We start from the raw sequence: 18,215 nt of genomic DNA, 5'->3' as shown, positions 1-18,215 counted from the left end.
TCCAGCCAGGCAGCAGACGAGCAATGTGTGCCCCAGGTGCGGTCGATCCCACATCGGGCAGGCGTGCCCGCTCGATACAGGCGGATGCCTGTATTGTGGCAAGATGGGCCACTACGCGCGCGACTGTCGCAAAAAGGCGGCTGACGACGCCAGGCAGACCAGCGGAGCACCTCTGCTCCCTCGGCCACCACAGTCCCAACAGCAGTATCAGACGCCGCAACCGCAGGCGAGCGGTCAAAGGAGGGCACCGGGACGCGTCTACTCAGCCAAGGCCGAGCAGCTGACCAAGGGCGACCTAGTGCAAGGTACCCTTTTTGTCGCTAACCAAGCGGCTTTTGTGCTTTTTGATTGTGGTGCCACACACTCTTTTATTTCGGTAAATTTTGCCGAGTTTTTGCGCGTACCTGTAAAACCCTTACATAATACCCTTGAAGTGTATAACCCGATTGGAAAAAATACTGTTTGTGCGACCTACGTACCAGAGTTGGACGTAGTCCTGGCAGATTGGCATTTACCGGTTTGTGCTATCCTGCTAGTGATGACAGAATTTGACGTCATCCTAGGCATGGATTGGCTGCACAAGTATCATGCCAAGATTTTTTGCAGAGATAGCAAGATTGTTTTGTCTCCCCCGGGAATGCCCAAGGTGGAATTCAAGATCGTGAAACCTGTTCGGGCAAGCAAGTTGATTTCGTCGCTGAGGGCGCAAAGCTACCTCAGGAAGGGATGCACTGCCTTTCTGGTTAGTGTCGTCCAGTCCGAGCCGACACGAGTCTCGATGGGAGACTTGGAGGTTGTGCGAGATTTTCCAGACGTCTTCCCGGAGGAACTGCCAGGCCTTCCTCCACCTCGTGAGGTGCAGTTCAACATCGAGTTGCTGCCGGGTACTGCGCCAATTTCTAAGGCTCCATATCGGATGGCACCAGCCGAGCTCGAAGAGCTCAAGAAGCAGTTGCAGGAGTTGATGGATCAGGGATTCATCCGCCCCAGCGTCTCGCCTTGGGGAGCTCCTGTCTTGTTTGTGAAGAAGAAAGACGGATCTTTGCGATTGTGCATCGACTATCGGATGCTCAACCAGGCGACAATAAAGAATAAGTACCCGTTGCCACGCATCGAGGATCTGTTCGATCAGTTGCAGAGGGCCAAGATCTTCTCAAAGATCGACCTTAGATCTGGGTATCATCAACTCAGAATTAAGGGAGATGATATCTCCAAGACGGCCTTCCGGACCAGGTATGGGCATTACGAATTTACGGTCATGCCCTTCGGACTCACTAACGCTCCTGCAGCGTTCATGGATCTCATGAATAGGGTGTTCAAACCCTTCTTGGACACCTTCGTGATCGTGTTCATTGACGACATCTTGGTGTATTCCGATAGCTGGGAGCAACATCGTGAGCACTTGAGAGTTATTCTCGAAACTTTGCGAAAGGAGCGTTTGTACGCTAAGTACTCTAAGTGCGAGTTTTGACTCGAGGAGATCATGTTTTTGGGACATGTCATCTCCAAGGAAGGTGTGTCCGTGGATCCAGCGAAAGTCGAGGCTGTACTCAGTTGGCAGCAACCGAGGAATGTTCGTGACATTCGGAGTTTTCTTGGATTAGCTGGGTATTATCGAAGATTTATCCAGGACTTTTCTAAGATCTCTCTACCCTTGACGCAACTCCTGAAGAAAGAAGCTAGGTTCGTGTGGGACGACATGTGCGAGAACAGTTTTCTGATGTTGAAGGAACGTCTTACGACTGCTCCTATTTTGGCCTTACCTTCGGGTCAAGGCGGCTTCGTGATTTACACCGACGCTTCCGGGACAGGCTTGGGTTGCGTCTTAATGCAGAACGATAGAGTGATCGCCTATGCATCGCGCCAACTTAAAATACATGAGAAGAATTATCCGACTCATGATTTGGAGTTAGCAGCGGTGGTCTTCGCATTGAAGATATGGCGGCACTATTTGTATGGGGAGCGGTTCGAGGCTTTTACAGATCATAAGAGCCTAAAATATTTGTTCTCACAGAAGGAGCTGAATATGAGGCAGCGGCGTTGGCTGGAATTCCTCAAGGATTACGACTTTACCTTGTCCTACCACCCGGGAAAAGCGAACGTTGTGGCCGACGCTCTGAGCCGCAAGTCTCCCAGCGTTTCCGTTAATTTGTTATTTGCGGGGTGGAAGCTGATCGAGGATTTGATATCGTGGGAACCGTTTGCAGTCACTCCAGTTTCGATCAGTCTTTCCAGCATGGTAGCTCAACCTGAGCTATTATCTAGGATCTTTGTTAGTCAAAAGAGCGATGAGCAGTACGAAAAGCTGAAGGCTCTAGCGCAGCGGGCCGATACCCCCTTTCGTCTGAGTGAGGAAGGAGGTGTATGGCGTAAGGATCGTCTCTGGGTGCCAAAAGACCCTATTTTGAGAGATGAGATTCTCGCTGAAGCCCACAAGTCCAGGTACACGATTCACCCGGGCGGCACAAAGATGTTCAAAGATTTGCAGCGCAGATATTGGTGGAGTGGAATGAAGCGGGACGTAGCCGAATACGTTTCGAAGTGTTTGACTTGCCAACAGGTTAAGATCGAGCACCAGCGACCAGGCGGAGTGATGCAGCAGATGGAGATTCCACAATGGAAGTGGGAGGACATCACGATGGACTTCATCGTCGGTTTGCCAAGGACGCGGAGGAAACACGATGCGATTTGGGTGATCGTGGATCGACTCACTAAATCGGCGCATTTCCTCCCTATTCGGCTCAGTCAGTCCCTGGACAGCTTGGCAGATCTCTATGTCAGGGAGATTGTGAGATTGCACGGTGTTCCTGTGTCAATCATCTCCGATCGTGACCCGAGGTTCACCTCCAGGTTTTGGGGACAACTGCAGTTGGCCTTGGGCACGAAACTGAAATTCAGCACCGCTTTCCACCCTCAGACCGACGGACAATCTGAACGCACGATTCAGACTTTGGAGGACATGCTGCGAGCGTGCATGTTAGACTGGAAGGGAGAATGGGACTCTCATACCGGGTTGGCAGAATTCGCGTACAATAATAGTTATCATGCGAGTATCGGTATGGCCCCGTACGAAGCTTTGTACGGGAAGCCTTGTCGATCACCTGTTTACTGGGATGAGGTTGGTGAGCGGATGTTAGATTCACCTATAGTGCTACAGCACTATACTCAGCAAGTGCAGATGATCAGGGAACGTTTGCGTACCGCGCAGAGTCGGCAGAAGTGTTACGTTGATCGTCGACGTAGAGAGCTGGAGTTCTCAACAGGAGATATGGTTTTTGTTAAGGTATCTCCTACAAAGAGCGTTTTCCGTTTTGGGAAGAAAGGAAAGCTGAGTCCCCGGTTCGTCGGACCTTTTGAGATCCTGGATCGGATCGGTGAGGCGGCTTATCGTGTTGCGCTGCCTCCTCAGTACGCTCAGATCCACGACGTCTTCCACGTATCTATGCTGAGAAGATACGTTCACGACCCATCACACATCATTCATTATGATGATGTGGATATCCAAAAGGACTTGACGTTCGAGGAAAGACCAGTGGCAATCGTTGACCATCGAGACCAAGTGCTCAGATCGAAGACGATTTCTCTTGTAAAAGTACGTTGGCAACACCATGGAATAAATGAATGTACATGGGAGCCCGAGTCGGATATCAGGGAAAAATACCCTGACTTGTATTTTGACCAGTGTAAGGAATAAAAATTTCGCGGACGAAATTATTTTTAAGGAGGGTAGGATGTAACAACCCGTTAAAAAAAAAAAAAAATGGTTAGGATTCGGGTCGGATCCGGACCCGGACCCGACCCGGACCCAATGGAGGCACCGCCTCCCTCGTGCCTTTAAAAAGATAAGGCAGGGGGGGGTTTCAAATACGAAACCCTCCCCCTCGCTGTCTCTTCTCCCTCACCGCCTCCCGACTCTCCCTCGCTCGTCTGCTGCCGCCATTTGCGACCTCTCTCCGCCGCCGCCGACCACCAGGTACGTTCTCCCTCCTCTTCTTCTCCTTTTTTTTTTCCGTCTCTCTCTCCCATTCCTCCCCCCCCTCGGTTCTTCGTTGCACAGGGAGGGGAGGGCTGAGCCTCCTCCCTGCTTTCGTACGGCAGGCGAGGGGCGGAGCCCCCTCCCTACTTCCGTACGGCAGGGGAGGGGCTGGGCCCCTCTTCCCTGCTCTCTGCTACGGCAGGGGAGGGGTCAAGCCCCTCCTCCCTGCCCCTTTTTGTTGCGCCAGCAGGGGCCATCGGCCCCTGCCTTTCATTTGCCAGCAGGGGCCCATGGCCCCTGCCTTTCTTTTGCACCAGCAGGGGGCCATCGGCCCCTGCCTTTCATTTGCCAGCAGGGGCCTATGGCCCCTGCCTTTCTTTCGTCAGCAGGGGCATAGGCCCCTGCCTTTTGTTTGCCAGCAGGGGCCTATGGCCCCTGCCTTTCTTTGGTCAGCAGGGGCATAGGCCCCTGCCTTTCGTTTGCCAGCAGGGGCCATCGGCCTTTGCCTTTCTGTGTGCCAGCAGGGGCCATTGGCCCCTGCCTTTCTGTTTGCTAACAGGGGCCATCGGCCCCTGCCTTTTTGTTTGCCAGTAGGGGCCGATCCCCTGCCCCTTTTGTGCGCAAGCCTATACCCTTGGTCGACAGACCCGGGGAATCTTTGGAAGCTACATCGTAATGGGGACAGATTATTACAATTGTTGATCTCCAGCGAGGAATTCCTAGTGAACGTGAGTCATCTGCTCACATTGACTACATCCCTCTTTGGGCGGCAAGGCTCATTTGGCCCTGCCCCATCCTTTTTGGTTTTGAGTCATTTGGGACCGTTGGCCCCAATTCTATGTATTAGAGAAGTTGAGTCTTTGCCTTGCTTTTGCTTTGTCGGGGCTTGCATGTTAATATCGCATATTCGCAGCTACGACGGATCTCATTCGCGCTCCGCGACCCGAGCCGTCAATTGTGTACGTCCGCAGACGTCGGCAAGCTCGTAACCCTCCAAGGTAAGGGAAGATTGTACGAAAGACTTGGATAATTGAATTAAGTTCAATTAAACTAAAAACGATCAATAAAATGAATATATATATATATACAAATATATATATATATATATATATATATATATATATATATATATATATATATATATATATATATATTTATACGAGTATGCACTTAACTCAAGGACGCGGTTTCACGATCCTTGCCCTTTACCTTATGTCAGTCTATACTTACCATCGTGTATCACGTCGAGATCTCGTGTTGCATTCTTGCTTATGGTTTGTATGTGCCGTCACGCATCGTGGCGAGGTTCAGTGTCGCACTTCTGCTTACCGCCTTTACCTTGTCGCCGCGCTTTGCGCCTAGGCTCTTGTTTTTGTATGTATTATTACTGCTTTGCTATTGCAGATGCCGCACAGGTTTTTGCTCTTTGCATATGCCTTAAAGGCATCTTCAGGCATTCACCTCTCTCTCTTGCGACGAGAGTTGAGATGGGAGCTAGCGTTACATCCTCGTCTAAGGAGGGGGATACCTTGCAAGGATCCTGACTCCTTAAGTATGCAGTCCTGCAGACGAGTTGGAGGTTCTGTTGAGAAACATGTATCCCGTCTATCGAGGCCGGTGTCGAGTCATGCGAGGCATGTAGATACCCCGATAGCGGATGAGGTTCTAGAAAATCGCAGGCATAATGTTGGCACAAGGTACTGCTGTTTCAAAGGATATAGTAAAGTTGATAAACTTTACATCCTTGTGAAACACTCCTGTTGAGGCTTCTTTTGAGGAGCTATACCCCCTTCATCCTAGAGTACTTGTAGTCGTGCACGACACGTCTAGTACTGCGATGATCGGATGAGACGGTCGTGCGACCACGAACAGTGCGAAATGCACAATGCTGAAATCACATAAATGGCCTCACATTCGCCTTCACAGGCAAGATGCTTGAGTGGTTTAAAGACTACAGCATAGAGTGGGTCGTTAGTTAAGCAACCCCTAACGTACCTGTTCGTTTCAAGTGGTCTGTCAAGGGAGAGGACAGGACGGTACAAACTCCAATGGACAGGTTGTTAACAACCACCCTACGGGCAATGATCCGGCCTCCCCAGTCATTGGAGTTAGGGGAAAGGGGCTACAATAGTTAGCTCAAAACTTCTGCAGAAGTTGGATGCATCCGTGGCACTGCCTCCTTCGGGGAATCCTCTCTCGGCTAAAGCCGTCCCTCTGGAGCGGACTCAACTAGCTTTTCGGGTTATTCAAATACATAGAATAACAGACGCCCGAACTAGTCTCAGTTGTTTCTACGTTTTGCCTGCGCGTACCCGCGGGCCAGTAATATCGAAACATAAAGTCTGTTCACACTGGTTGTTGAGTAGTGAGACTCACTTGCACTCGCTTGCACTACTGACTCACTTGGACTCACTTGCACTCGCTTGCACTACTGACTCACTTGGACTCACTTGCACTCGCTTGCACTACTGACTCACTTGGACTCGCTTGCACTCGCTTGCACTATTGACTCGCTTGCACTACTGATTCGCTTGCACTACATACGCGTTTGCACTATTTATCTGCTTGCATTGCTTACCTGTTTAACTGCTTATCTACTTTAAACTGCGTAACCTACTGAATGAAATGTACATAATTCAGTTTCCTTGTAGTCTATCTTGTGCACCTACTAGTTTCTTTAGCGAAACTAACCCAGTCTATGGGTACAGGTGATGAATAGGCACTTCACGGGCGATGGCGCGATGGCAAGATGGTTTCAAGACTCTCTTCTTCCTGCTCTTAGCTCGCGTCCTGATGTTTTTGGGTCTTGTAATGGATTTTCCTTGGGACATCCGAATTTTGTACTTTTGGAACCTTCTTTTAATGAAAGTGCCTTTTTCAAGTAGCATGGGTTGTATGTTTTGGTTCTTCAGCTAACGTGCCCAAAGTGGTCAACTTGCCTTTCTAAAATTAACAAAAGGATGGGCTTCCGCTTATTTCTTAAACCAACTCTGAAATAAAGAGATTCTTTTAGTCTCTTGCCTGTTTTATGAAAGGTTTGAAAGTTGAAATTTTGGGGCGTTACAGATGGTGTAGGCGAGTACTCTTCGAAAGAATTTATTACTTATCTTGAAAATAATAGGATCAATCGAAGAATATCTTGCCTATACACCGCTGAACAAAATGACTTTGCTGAAAGAAAGCATCGGCATATTGTTGAAAGTGCCCTTTCCATGATGCATGCTGGTGGAGTTCCCTTATATCTCTAGATAGAGGCGTTTCATTCAGCCGTTTATGTTATAAACATGTTTTCTATGAAGATTTTGGATTATTAGTCCCCCTATTATGCTTTAATTGGAAAACAACCTTATTATGACTCTCTATGGGCTTATGGGTGTATTTGTTATGTTCATATAGATAAGTCTCTGAGAAACAAGTTTGAAGCTAGAGCACATGTTTATAAATTTCTCAATTATGTTGATAACTATAAAGGATTCATGTGCTATGATGTTAACAAATGCATTCGAACTTCCAGAAATGTGGTATTTGATGAAAATTCTTTTGAGTATGGTGATAGACTTTGGTATCGTTGGGATTTCAGAGTTCCTGCAAAAGAAGAAAAGAGGAGAACAGAAGAATAGGGATGTTCATAGAATCATGTTTCCCAATGTGAGAACGTGTGGTATATCTCCTATTTTATATTAGCCAACAATATAACATTACAACATTACCCTCTTGAATATACAAATGATATATAACTGATAAGGGTAGAAAAGGAACATAACAAACATTAAAACCACAACATCACACATGAAAACATCTCAATAGTCTCAGGCCTGAATTACACTGGATCTAGATAGATCTAGATCCAGACCCAATGATGTCTCCTAATTATGTCTCAATAGTTTTAATGCAGAACAGGTTCAGGAAGGGAAAGTAAGTGATGTTGAATACTATCAGCCATGGCTAAGTGAAGAATTATTTTTTATACCTAATGATGTCTTCATGCCACAGAGGGAACCTCCAGAGATTCAAGAACATCCAAATCAAGATTTCAGCCTAGTTGATGATAGTGCAGCTGCAGATGGCAGGTATAAAGAAGGTTATATCTATACAAAGAGAAATAGGAGAACGACAAGTATGAAAGAGGGGCAGCCAATTGGAGATATGCATGATACCCAAAATAGTAAGTCATTGTAATGAAAATGTGGCACAACAAGAACTCGTGTGGTCAAGTAGGATTAAGCATCCTATCGAAAGATGGGTAAGCTATGAGAACTTTAGTGCATAACATAAGGTTTTTCTTGTGCAGTTAGAAAAACAAGAACCAATGTCCTGTGCTCAAGTAGTCCAAAATAAAAAGTGGATTAAAGCCATGAATAAGGAGATGAAAGCACTACATAAACTTGGGAAGTCGTAAAGAAACCTCTAGGGAAAATTGTGACAGAATCCAAATGGGTTTATAAGATCAAATATAAACCCGATGGCATGATTGAAAGGTATAAGGCACGACTAATAGCAAAAGGATTTACTCAAGATTATGGCATGGACTACGAAGAGACTTTCAGTCCTGTGGTCAAAATGGGGATGATAAGAAATATCTTATCGCTAGTTGTTGATCATTGATGGGCCTTAAGCCAACTTGATGTCAAGAATGCTTTCTTGCATGGTGACTTGAAGGAAGATGTTTACATGCCATAGGGATATAGTGAAAAAGATCCAATTGAATATGTTTGCAGAATAAAAGCGAACATCTCGTTCATGGTTTGAAAGCTTCTCCTTGAAGATACAGAAACATGGATTTTATAGATCTCCTCTTTATCATTCTCTGTTTATTCATACGGGTAAGTGATACATGACTGTCTTACTCATTTATATAGATAATATTATTGTCACAGGAAATTCAGAAAGTCATATCAGGTGCTCAGTAAAGGCTTTACAATGAAAGATCTTGGACATATGAGATATTTCTTGGGAGTTAAAATAGATAGGAAAAAAGGATGGTTTGGCTCTGACTCAGTACAAGTACACCATGAATCTCTTTCTCAAAACAGGTATGAGTGATTGTAAACCTTTATTGGCTCATGTTTCAATACATCAACGGTTAAATATGAATGATGAGAAACTGTTTGATAATCCAACTGAGTATAGAGGTATTGTGGAAATGCTTCAATATCTTACTTTCATAAGGCTAGATGTAGTGTATGCAATGAATCAGGTATCTCAATTTATACATCAGCCAAGGATTAATCACATGGAGGATGTGAAGCGAATCTTAAGATATTTGAAAGGTACACTGGGTGATGGACTGTTGTATGAAAAAAGGAAACCGGGGGAAGATGTTTTTACAGTCATGGCTTATTCATATGTTAATTGGGCATGAGATCCATATGAAAGAAGATCCATCTCCGGATATTGTATTTTTGTTGGGGGCAATCTAGTCTCATGGTTGAGCTGAAAACAAAGTGCTATAGCTTGGTCAAGTATCGAAGCTGAATATCAAGCCATGGCGGCTGCTTCTTCTGAACTAACGTGGATAAGGAACTTGTTACATGACTTAGATGAAAAAATTCTTATATCAGTCTTATTTTGTGATGATCAAAGTGCCATCAAGATTTCGTTTAATCCTTACATCATGGAAAAATCAAGCATATAAAAATTGATCAACATTTTATTAGAAGCAAGATTGAGGATGTCACTTGAAGCCAATTTTTTTGCTCAGAAAATCAGATTACATATCTTTTTACAAAGGATTTGACAAAACAAAGATTTTGGTATTTGAAATCTAAGTTGTCCATGGTGATTACCATGTACAACTTGAGGGAGGCTATTGAGAGATAACGTTGGTGGATCTGGGTTTTCGACCCAAATCCAGACTCATATTTCCAGACGTCATTATGGTGGCTTATTATATTCTTTATTCTTTCCAATATTGTCCTTTTAGTTGTTATTGTGTATTGTATTTGAATTGGGCTGTTTTATAATTTTTCGCATAATGTAACTGTTATCAATATATAAAGGAAAGCCTCACATGGTCTTCTTATTGGAATTCGTAGTTCAGCAGCACAACCCCTATTTCGTTTTATCTTCCTCTATTCCTTGAGATTGCTTTGGACAACAAAGAAAGATAGCTAAATCTTATAGAAACAAGTGTCAGCAGCATGAGTGCATGAGAAAAATAGTGGTGCATCCAAGAGTAACAGTTGGTATAGAAGCCCTAATACTTAAGCTCTTCATGCATTTGTCTCATCAAGCCTGAACAGGATTGGACATTGTAAATCAGCTGATTAATTGAGTGACAGTGGTAAATTAGTTTTTGTATCATTTAAAGTAAACCGGTCATCTTCCATAGTTACCAATTTTTAACATGATTGGCTCCTATGTCACATAGACAAGATAGCCAAGTCTTCATATTTTTTTTAGGAAAGGGAAATGGCTATTTACTTCTTATCTTTATGGGTCTTAGAATCAATGTATGTGTACAAACCCTTAAAAGGTCATACATGTGACCCACCTTGGAGTTCCTCAGTGTTCACTAATCCTGCAAATATATACCAAATGGAATAAAATTGAAAAAAAAGGCTAATGTGTTAAAAAGTTTATGTTTTCTCTATGTATGTTTTTTTCATTTAGTGCTCAAATGCTGCTTTCCGTCATTTTTTCTATGCTCCTATCATTTTTTTGCTTGTGGTTATCAAAAATATGTTTTTCTTACAGATTTACCCTTCATGCAAAATATTCAAAATTTAGTTAAATGGGCATACAGATGCAATATGTTTTAATACTCTGAACTCTGAAGAAACAGACTGAAATCCTTGTTTAGCTAATCCATCATCCTATTGCGAACATTTTTACTTGGAAATTTTTGTTGAGTAATGTTGGCAAATGAAATCATCTCATAGAAAACCTTGTCATTGACTGCAGCTGATCTTCCTGGGAAATTGGATTTCTGCAGTGTTGAAGAAGACATGGTAGATGGCTTCCCATATGAAGTGCCTCAAGATTACAGTAACATGCCTATTTTGAAGGGCAGAGCGACTGTGGATATGAAGGTCAAGGTTAAGGATAACCCAAACCTTGAAAACTGTGTGTTTCGTATAGTTCTGGATGGGTACAATGCACCTGTGACGGCAGGAAACTTTCTGGACCTGGTGGAGCGACACTTCTATGATGGGATGGAGATACAAAGAGGTATTTCCTTTATATGGCTTTTGGAAGTTCAAACTTAGAGTTGAAAATACAAGCTGATTTTTTGACACAACAGAAGCAAAAAGAGAGATAATGGCTTATCAAGATTCCACTGCATATCTGCATACTGCAGGATGCTTTCTATTAGTTATTCTGAACTTTTTTAATACACATCTGATTTTGTTGCAGCGGATGGTTTTGTTGTTCAAACTGGTGACCCTGAGGGACCTGCAGAAGGTTTTATTGATCCAAGCACTGAAAAAATCAGGACAATTCCATTGGAAATAATGGTTAATGGGGACAAGATGCCTGTCTATGGTGAAACATTAGAAGTAGGTGGCATCAATCTTTAATGCTTGAAACATGAAACTACCTATCTTACATTTAGCAGTCTGTGTTGCTCGTTCAAATTCACTAATTTGGCTTGCCTCTTCTATGCATTATTCTGCAGGTATTATGGTTGTTCTCATCTTTCAAATAACTAATCATATTTGTGTCTTAACAAATAAAAGGGAAATCAAATGTGGAACTGTGTTAAAATGACAATAGAGACATTAAAAATATTCATTAAGCTTGAAAAAATCCTTTAAATATGTTATGTGAGCCCCAAAGCATATAACACATTTAGAGTACATGTTTGGGTAGATCTGTATCTGTGTAGATATAGATAGAGAAGGAGAGTTAAATGGGAAGATATTTGATTCCAATTATGAGCCCTAGAAAGCATCAATGTGTCCATTGTCTAGTTATTTTATCATTTCCGCATAAGAGAAGATATGGAAGTATGTATCATTCTTCTATTGTTATGAAAGCTCCCTACTTCTTGCAAAGTAGCAAAAGTTCCATCTAGCAATGACATATAGGGCGATCACATCCGCCTGTAACTGTACAGCATAATGAGAGGAAAAGGTGATTAGCATTTCATTTAGGAGTTTGTCCAGTAAGCACTGTCCTCTTAGTTATATTTTTTGTTAATACTAATAGAGTAATGGAATAAACTTATTTTGTCAAGGTTTTCTGTTAACAAAGAAACCAGTGAAACAAATAATGGAACATGACTGTACTACCCCTAAAAATAATGGAATTTCATAGTGTGACCACAAGATATTGCAGTATTCCTCCTATCCCACCAACTCATTTCTGGGTGAACTTTGGTGCATTTGTGATGCTTTTATCCTTCTTCTAGAGACTATCTTACAATTGTCGTTACAGTATTTTATAGACACTCCTTTTTAAAGACACTCCTTTTTAGCGACACTCCCTTTTAACAATACTCCTTTTTAGCGACGCTTCCTTTTAGTGACACTATTTTTTTAGCGACAATCCCTTTTAGCAACACTGTTTTAGAAGAACTTGTATTATATATTCTTTGAAAAGCTTTGCTTTTCTATTTTTACTTTTGTTTCTTTTCTATTAACCTAAATAGAGTTGTGAAAACTGGTCATTTTAAAGGAATAGAGGAGAGAGGATGACCATTTAATGTAAACCCTGCCTTTTGGGGACAAAGAAATTGTTCTCATCACATCAAAGAAATATTCGCACTATCAAAGCACTATATGTGTTTCTATGTTAGTGTTTGTTTTGCTTAGCTTTATTTTAGGTCACACAATCATTACCATTTCTTCATATGTACAAGTTTCATCTCAATTTATCTTTATTATTGTTCTTTTTATGACGAATAACCTATCTAGAAGTAGAGGTCTCTTGATTGGTGCCTTCTTAGACATTAAACCTTGGGTGAGTGTTTTAGGGTCTGCAAAGGACATCCACCAAGCAAGCCACTAATATGATCCCAGTGAAAATCAATCCTGGGCAAGACTGGGTTCCAACATCTTTCAGAAAAAAAAAGAATCGAGATTTTATTAATAATAAACAGAAACAGAAACAGAAACACTATGTCACATAGGTGCGGCTGCGGGTACGGGTGCGGCATTTTAAAAAAACTTGGGTGCGGGGAGGGTATATATATAATTTTTAACAGTTTTAAGTTAACACTACAGGTATGTGTGTGCATTTATGTATTTATATATATAATATTAGATAAAAATGGACTTGATTGGGGTTAACTGAATCTACTTTTTGGATAGAAATGGACCTCAATGTGGTTAACTTCACCTAACACAAAGGGAACTATGTCCAAGTGTCGCACCTGCCTGGGTGCGGGTGCGCCGTGAGTGCGGTGCCTTGTTAGAAGAGTCCATGTTTCATAGCAGAAACACAATAATTTTTTTTCCTTTCAACTCTTTCTGATGACCATTGTGAGCAATTTGAAGGTTAAATCTTTTATGACTTTGGTCTTCTTTTTTTGCAAGATCTGAATCTCATACTTATAATACATCAATAACCTCACCCCATGCAAGAGCTGAATAAGAATTTAGAACGATAATAGCCAACCTGGAAAAAGGTAAAAACAAGGAGTTCACACGTAAAACATGCAAAACAAATTGGATTTTATCAATATAGGTGGATATGTCTAAATGTAAATCCAGCAGAAATTGCCAGACTAAGTTTGATTCCTAATATGTAAGAAGGCGCCCATTAAGAGATCCCTACTCCTAGGCAGGTTCTTCGTCATAAAAAACACTAATAAGGATAAATCTTCAATTCTTTCTTGAAAAAAAAAAGATAAAACATGTACATATGAAGAAGTGGTAATGATCACTAACATATAAACACATATATGTGCTTGGATAGTGTGAGTTTCTTTGATGTGATGAGAACAATTTTTGTATCCCCAAAAGGCAAGGTTTAGAGTACAATTCAAATTGAATTAATAGAAACAAAACAAAAGTAAAAATAGAAAAGCAAAGAATCTTTTCAAAGAATATATAGTACAAGTTTTCCTGAAAGGGAGTATTGCTAAACTAGAGTGTTTCTAAAAAGGAGTGTCACAAAAAAGGAGTGTCACTAAAAAGGAATGTCACTAAAAGGGAGTGTCGCTAAAATACTGTAGCGACAATCATAAGACGACCTTTAGTGGAAGGGTAAAGGCATTACAAATGCACAAAAGTTCACCTAGAAATGAGTTGGTGGATATGGGAAGAATATTGCAATATCTTGTGGTCACACTATGAAATGGCATTATTTTTAGGAATAGTACAGGCATTTTCCGAACAAACAAACCTATGACTCAAAATTCTATACTGGTTAATAGTGTAGTACATATAGATTTTGAGAACTTAGAAAACAAGTAACAAATATATAAAATCGGCACAAATAAATAGCATTTATTTTCACCATCACGTAGCAGTGGCACTATGATATTATTGTTATGCATGCATCGCTGTATTTTTGCTCATAATGGCATATTAGTAGTGTGTATATACAAGGATATATTTATTTTGTGGATGTATTATTGTAATTTTTCTCCTGATAGCATATTAGTAATATGCATATGAAAAAGGAAGTTTCTGGTGCTCTACCAAAACCTTTAAGATATTAATGAATAGTCAACCAGATTGAGATTACAGATTGATTTTTGGTGCCCAACATTCTCTCTTTCTCTCATCATAATTCACATGGTATCAAAGCATGGCTTTGCAAGGACCTCAAAATCAACCCAACAAGACTGAATCTTTGCAACTTCTTTTATTCTGTTTTCATCTCTTTATCATTTGTCTTTTCTTTCTTCCCAAGTTTCCTTTTCCTTTTTCTTTGTTATGTTTCCTCTCATCTTATTCATCTGTTATCAAAAAGAAAAAAAAGGTATAAAAGGACCTGATCTCTTGCCATAGGTGATGGCAATATGGTTGACGTTAGCATCATAAGGCTTAATGTCAACACCTCTGATATATTCTGAGTCCATCTCTAATCCATAAGATCTTGTTTTATTTCAACCTATTTAATGTTCTACTTCAATTCTTTTAGGCCAGCCTATTATTCTTTGTTGGGGTTGGCAACAATGCTATATGGTTCTGATGTCAGCATTTCAGTTGTAATAAATCTATTATCTCAGACCAACAACCGTAGGCAACTTTTCTTCCTTTACTTTAAGTTTCTAATTGTAATCCCCATGGAAACATCTTTTAATTCATGCTTGTTTAAGATGTCAGCAGTCTAGTATCTCTGGCCTGATCACCCCACTCATCGGGCCGGAGATATGTGTTAAAAAAGTGTATATAATTATATATAATATAATATATTTTTATCATATATTATATTATATATAATTATTTTATTTATTTATTTTTCTTTCATTTTATTTTTGCTTTATTTCTGTATTTTTTAGCTTGTCTAGTTCATATTGAACTAGACTCAAAACTAGTCAAACCATTGACTAGTTTTGAGTTAGCCGTTGGAGCTAGTCCAATGGCTACAATTAGAGCCATTGGACTAGCTCCAACAACTCTCTTGAGTCCTCTTATGTTCCCTTCTCTCCCTCTCTCAATGTATATAAATAGGGGTGTTCCCCCTCCGCAATGTATCAATGCTTCTTAAGCATTTTCACGTGAATGAAATAAAGTTTATTATTTTATCTTTGTGTTATTCCTTTTATACCCTTTTGTGGGTTATGATTGTAGTGTCTTTAATAGACACGGACTACAAGCATTTGTGCTTTTGTGGAAGATCCTCATTTCATTACAATATGTGAATCTCTCTTAAAATGTGATTCTGAGATCCAACTTAGGGGTGAATTTCAGATACGATGTTTTGTTTACCTCAGATCTCATGCGCACCCCATGCCAAAATTAATGAACGGATTAGAGATCTCTGTATTGAAACATGCTCTTAGTGTTCAAATATTGTGGAAATGGCACTAATAGGTGGTGTCAAAATTAATGCATTATTTACAGCATTGCCTCTAATACAAATACGATACTATCGATACAACTACTACTAACATTTTTATATTCTACAAAAGTTTTTATGACCTCTGTTTGGTATTCAGTTGTCATATTTGCTATAGATGGTTGCCTTGTTTGAATGTTTTGTGTGGATAATAGTCCTTTTGGACAGTTGTTTTGGTTGTCATCTATGACAAAGGGACGTCATTTTGGTCTGGTGTCCATGGCGACATGAGCGGACATGCTGATTTGGAAACCGACATATACGGATATTATTTGAATGTAATTTAATAAATTTTAATACTTTTGAACATTATTTTAATAAAAATACATTTTTAAATGTTAAAATATCAAAAATTATTTTTATTGATTGAAAAAATTAAAAAATTCCATATCCTCGTGTCCTATTTTTCAAAAAAAATAAATGGAATTTGCAAGTCAAACCCGCATCGTGTGTTATTGTAACCACGTATCTTTGTGACATAGGTTGTCCTTAACCATATTTCCGTCAAGTTCTGTCTAGCATTGCTTCTTGGATTTCCTAGATCTTTTCTATTGATGAATTACCAATCCTTTTGTCCTGTTCTTCCAATTATTTGGAGTTATGAGTTGGCTATTACCTTTATTGTGTGTGTTTTTAGCAGCTTTCATTTCTGTGACTTACTCATAGCATTCTACTCTTGTGCTGCATCTGCATAGGAATTGTTCCTTGCTCATGTTTTGTACTCTTCTCTTTTACAATGCATGCACACTTTTCTTGTTCCTGTAGCATTCCCTTGTCATTCTGCTGCTATATGAATGTGCGAGTGGGTGGAATGGTTAGGCTAGGTGAGCTTTTAGGGCCTCATTGGGGTTCATATCTGTCCAAACTCTTGCAAGAATATGCTTGAATACCGTTGTGGCACTAGTATTATTCAGTCACCAATAGTTTGGTAACCTCGGATATTTGTTACGTGCATCCTTCACTAGGTTCTTCATTAGAGAATAAAAAAAGGATACCAAATGTTCTTGCATGTGTGGACTCTCGTCCTAAACTGGTTAGTGCATGTGCTATTGTACATTTATTTTTTTTCTTCACCTGCTTATAGTAAATGCTCTTAAATTTCTGAACAATTTTGTTACTTCACCTGCTAACGGTAAATGCTCTTAAATTTCTGAACATGTTACCGACCTAATATTCTACTTCTTTTAGGAGCTTGGACGGTACAAAGCTCAAACAAAACTTCCATTCAATGCATTTGGAACAATGGCGATGGCTAGAGATGTAAGTCTCAATGCAAATATCTATGTTGTATGGTTCTTAAAGAGTAGCCTTCTTGTTCTTCGTATAAATATTGAGCCATGTTACCAAGTATTTTTGGTATATCTGAAACAGGAATTTGTGAATGATTCTGCTTCAAGCCAGGTGTTTTGGCTGTTAAAAGAAAGTGAGCTTACTCCAAGTAATGCCAATATATTAGATGGGAGATATGCAGTGTTTGGATATGTGACAGAAAATCAGGATTATTTGGCTGATCTCAAGGTTGGTGATGTTATAGAGTCGGTGCAAGTTGTGTCAGGCCTTGATAATCTCGTCAACCCTAGCTACAAGATTGCTGGGTAAGACTTGCAATCTATGTTTTTTCATTTCATTGAGGCTCCCCATGGGCCAATGCCTTCAAATCCGGATACGCATCTCTTTTTGAGTCAAGTTTGTTTCATCTTATTCTGTAATTTACTGCCTTATGACCCAGCATCGAGTATCATGATCCGGGTTGATTTCTCTTACAGCTTAGAGAAGGCAGAATCATTGGATACGCTAGCTTGTATTGTATATTAAGATATGAAGTCTCTCTCTCTCTCTCTTAACTTTACCCCCAAAACCCCTTCCACTTGTCAATGGATGTTTGAAGATTGATGATGAGAGAAGTACATCTCCAAATGGTTGGATTGCTATCCTGTCATATCCTTGCCTGAAGTTTTTCATGAGAGGGAGGGGAAAAGAAAACATGGTTTCATTTATATATAGGGAAGGATTTTCCATGTTAAAGATCCTTTTCCTTTTTTGGTGGACTCCAATCTGAATCTACGTTCTAAGCCATGGACAGGTAGTAGGTTACCAAAGTGGTTCCATGTGCAGTCTTCTTCCAGTTGCATGGATTTTGTCTACGACGGATTGCGCAAAGTTGACTGCAAATTATTGATGCCTTCTTGAGCAATTTCTATTCATGGAGCTTTTTAGTTAACTGTAAGATGCTTGAAGTTGAGTTGGAACTTGAAAATCTTCCAAATTTTTATGCTCATGGTGA

At 40.8% G+C, this 18,215-nt stretch overlaps 1 protein-coding gene across 1 annotated transcript in view; it reads left to right on the top strand.

Annotated features, from left to right (window-relative positions):
* Window positions 1–17,951, top strand: part of LOC149814617 (peptidyl-prolyl cis-trans isomerase CYP38, chloroplastic-like) — a 55,951-nt gene extending 38,000 nt beyond the window's left edge. The window contains exons 5-8 of the mRNA XM_089990204.1: window positions 10,911–11,146; window positions 11,333–11,475; window positions 17,120–17,191; window positions 17,303–17,951. Of these exons, the coding sequence (XP_089846330.1) occupies window positions 10,911–11,146; window positions 11,333–11,475; window positions 17,120–17,191; window positions 17,303–17,530 (679 nt within the window). The 3' untranslated portion in view covers window positions 17,531–17,951. The remainder of the gene's footprint in view (window positions 1–10,910; window positions 11,147–11,332; window positions 11,476–17,119; window positions 17,192–17,302) is intronic.
* The last annotated feature ends 264 nt before the right edge of the window (window positions 17,952–18,215 follow it).

This window comes from Nuphar pumila, chromosome 15 (assembly GCF_984573655.1).
Source record: "Nuphar pumila chromosome 15, dmNupPumi1.hap1.1, whole genome shotgun sequence".
Lineage (NCBI taxonomy): Eukaryota > Viridiplantae > Streptophyta > Magnoliopsida > Nymphaeales > Nymphaeaceae > Nuphar > Nuphar pumila.
The sequence above is the reverse complement of the archived record's forward strand: the minus strand, read 5'-3'. Positions and strand labels throughout refer to the sequence as shown.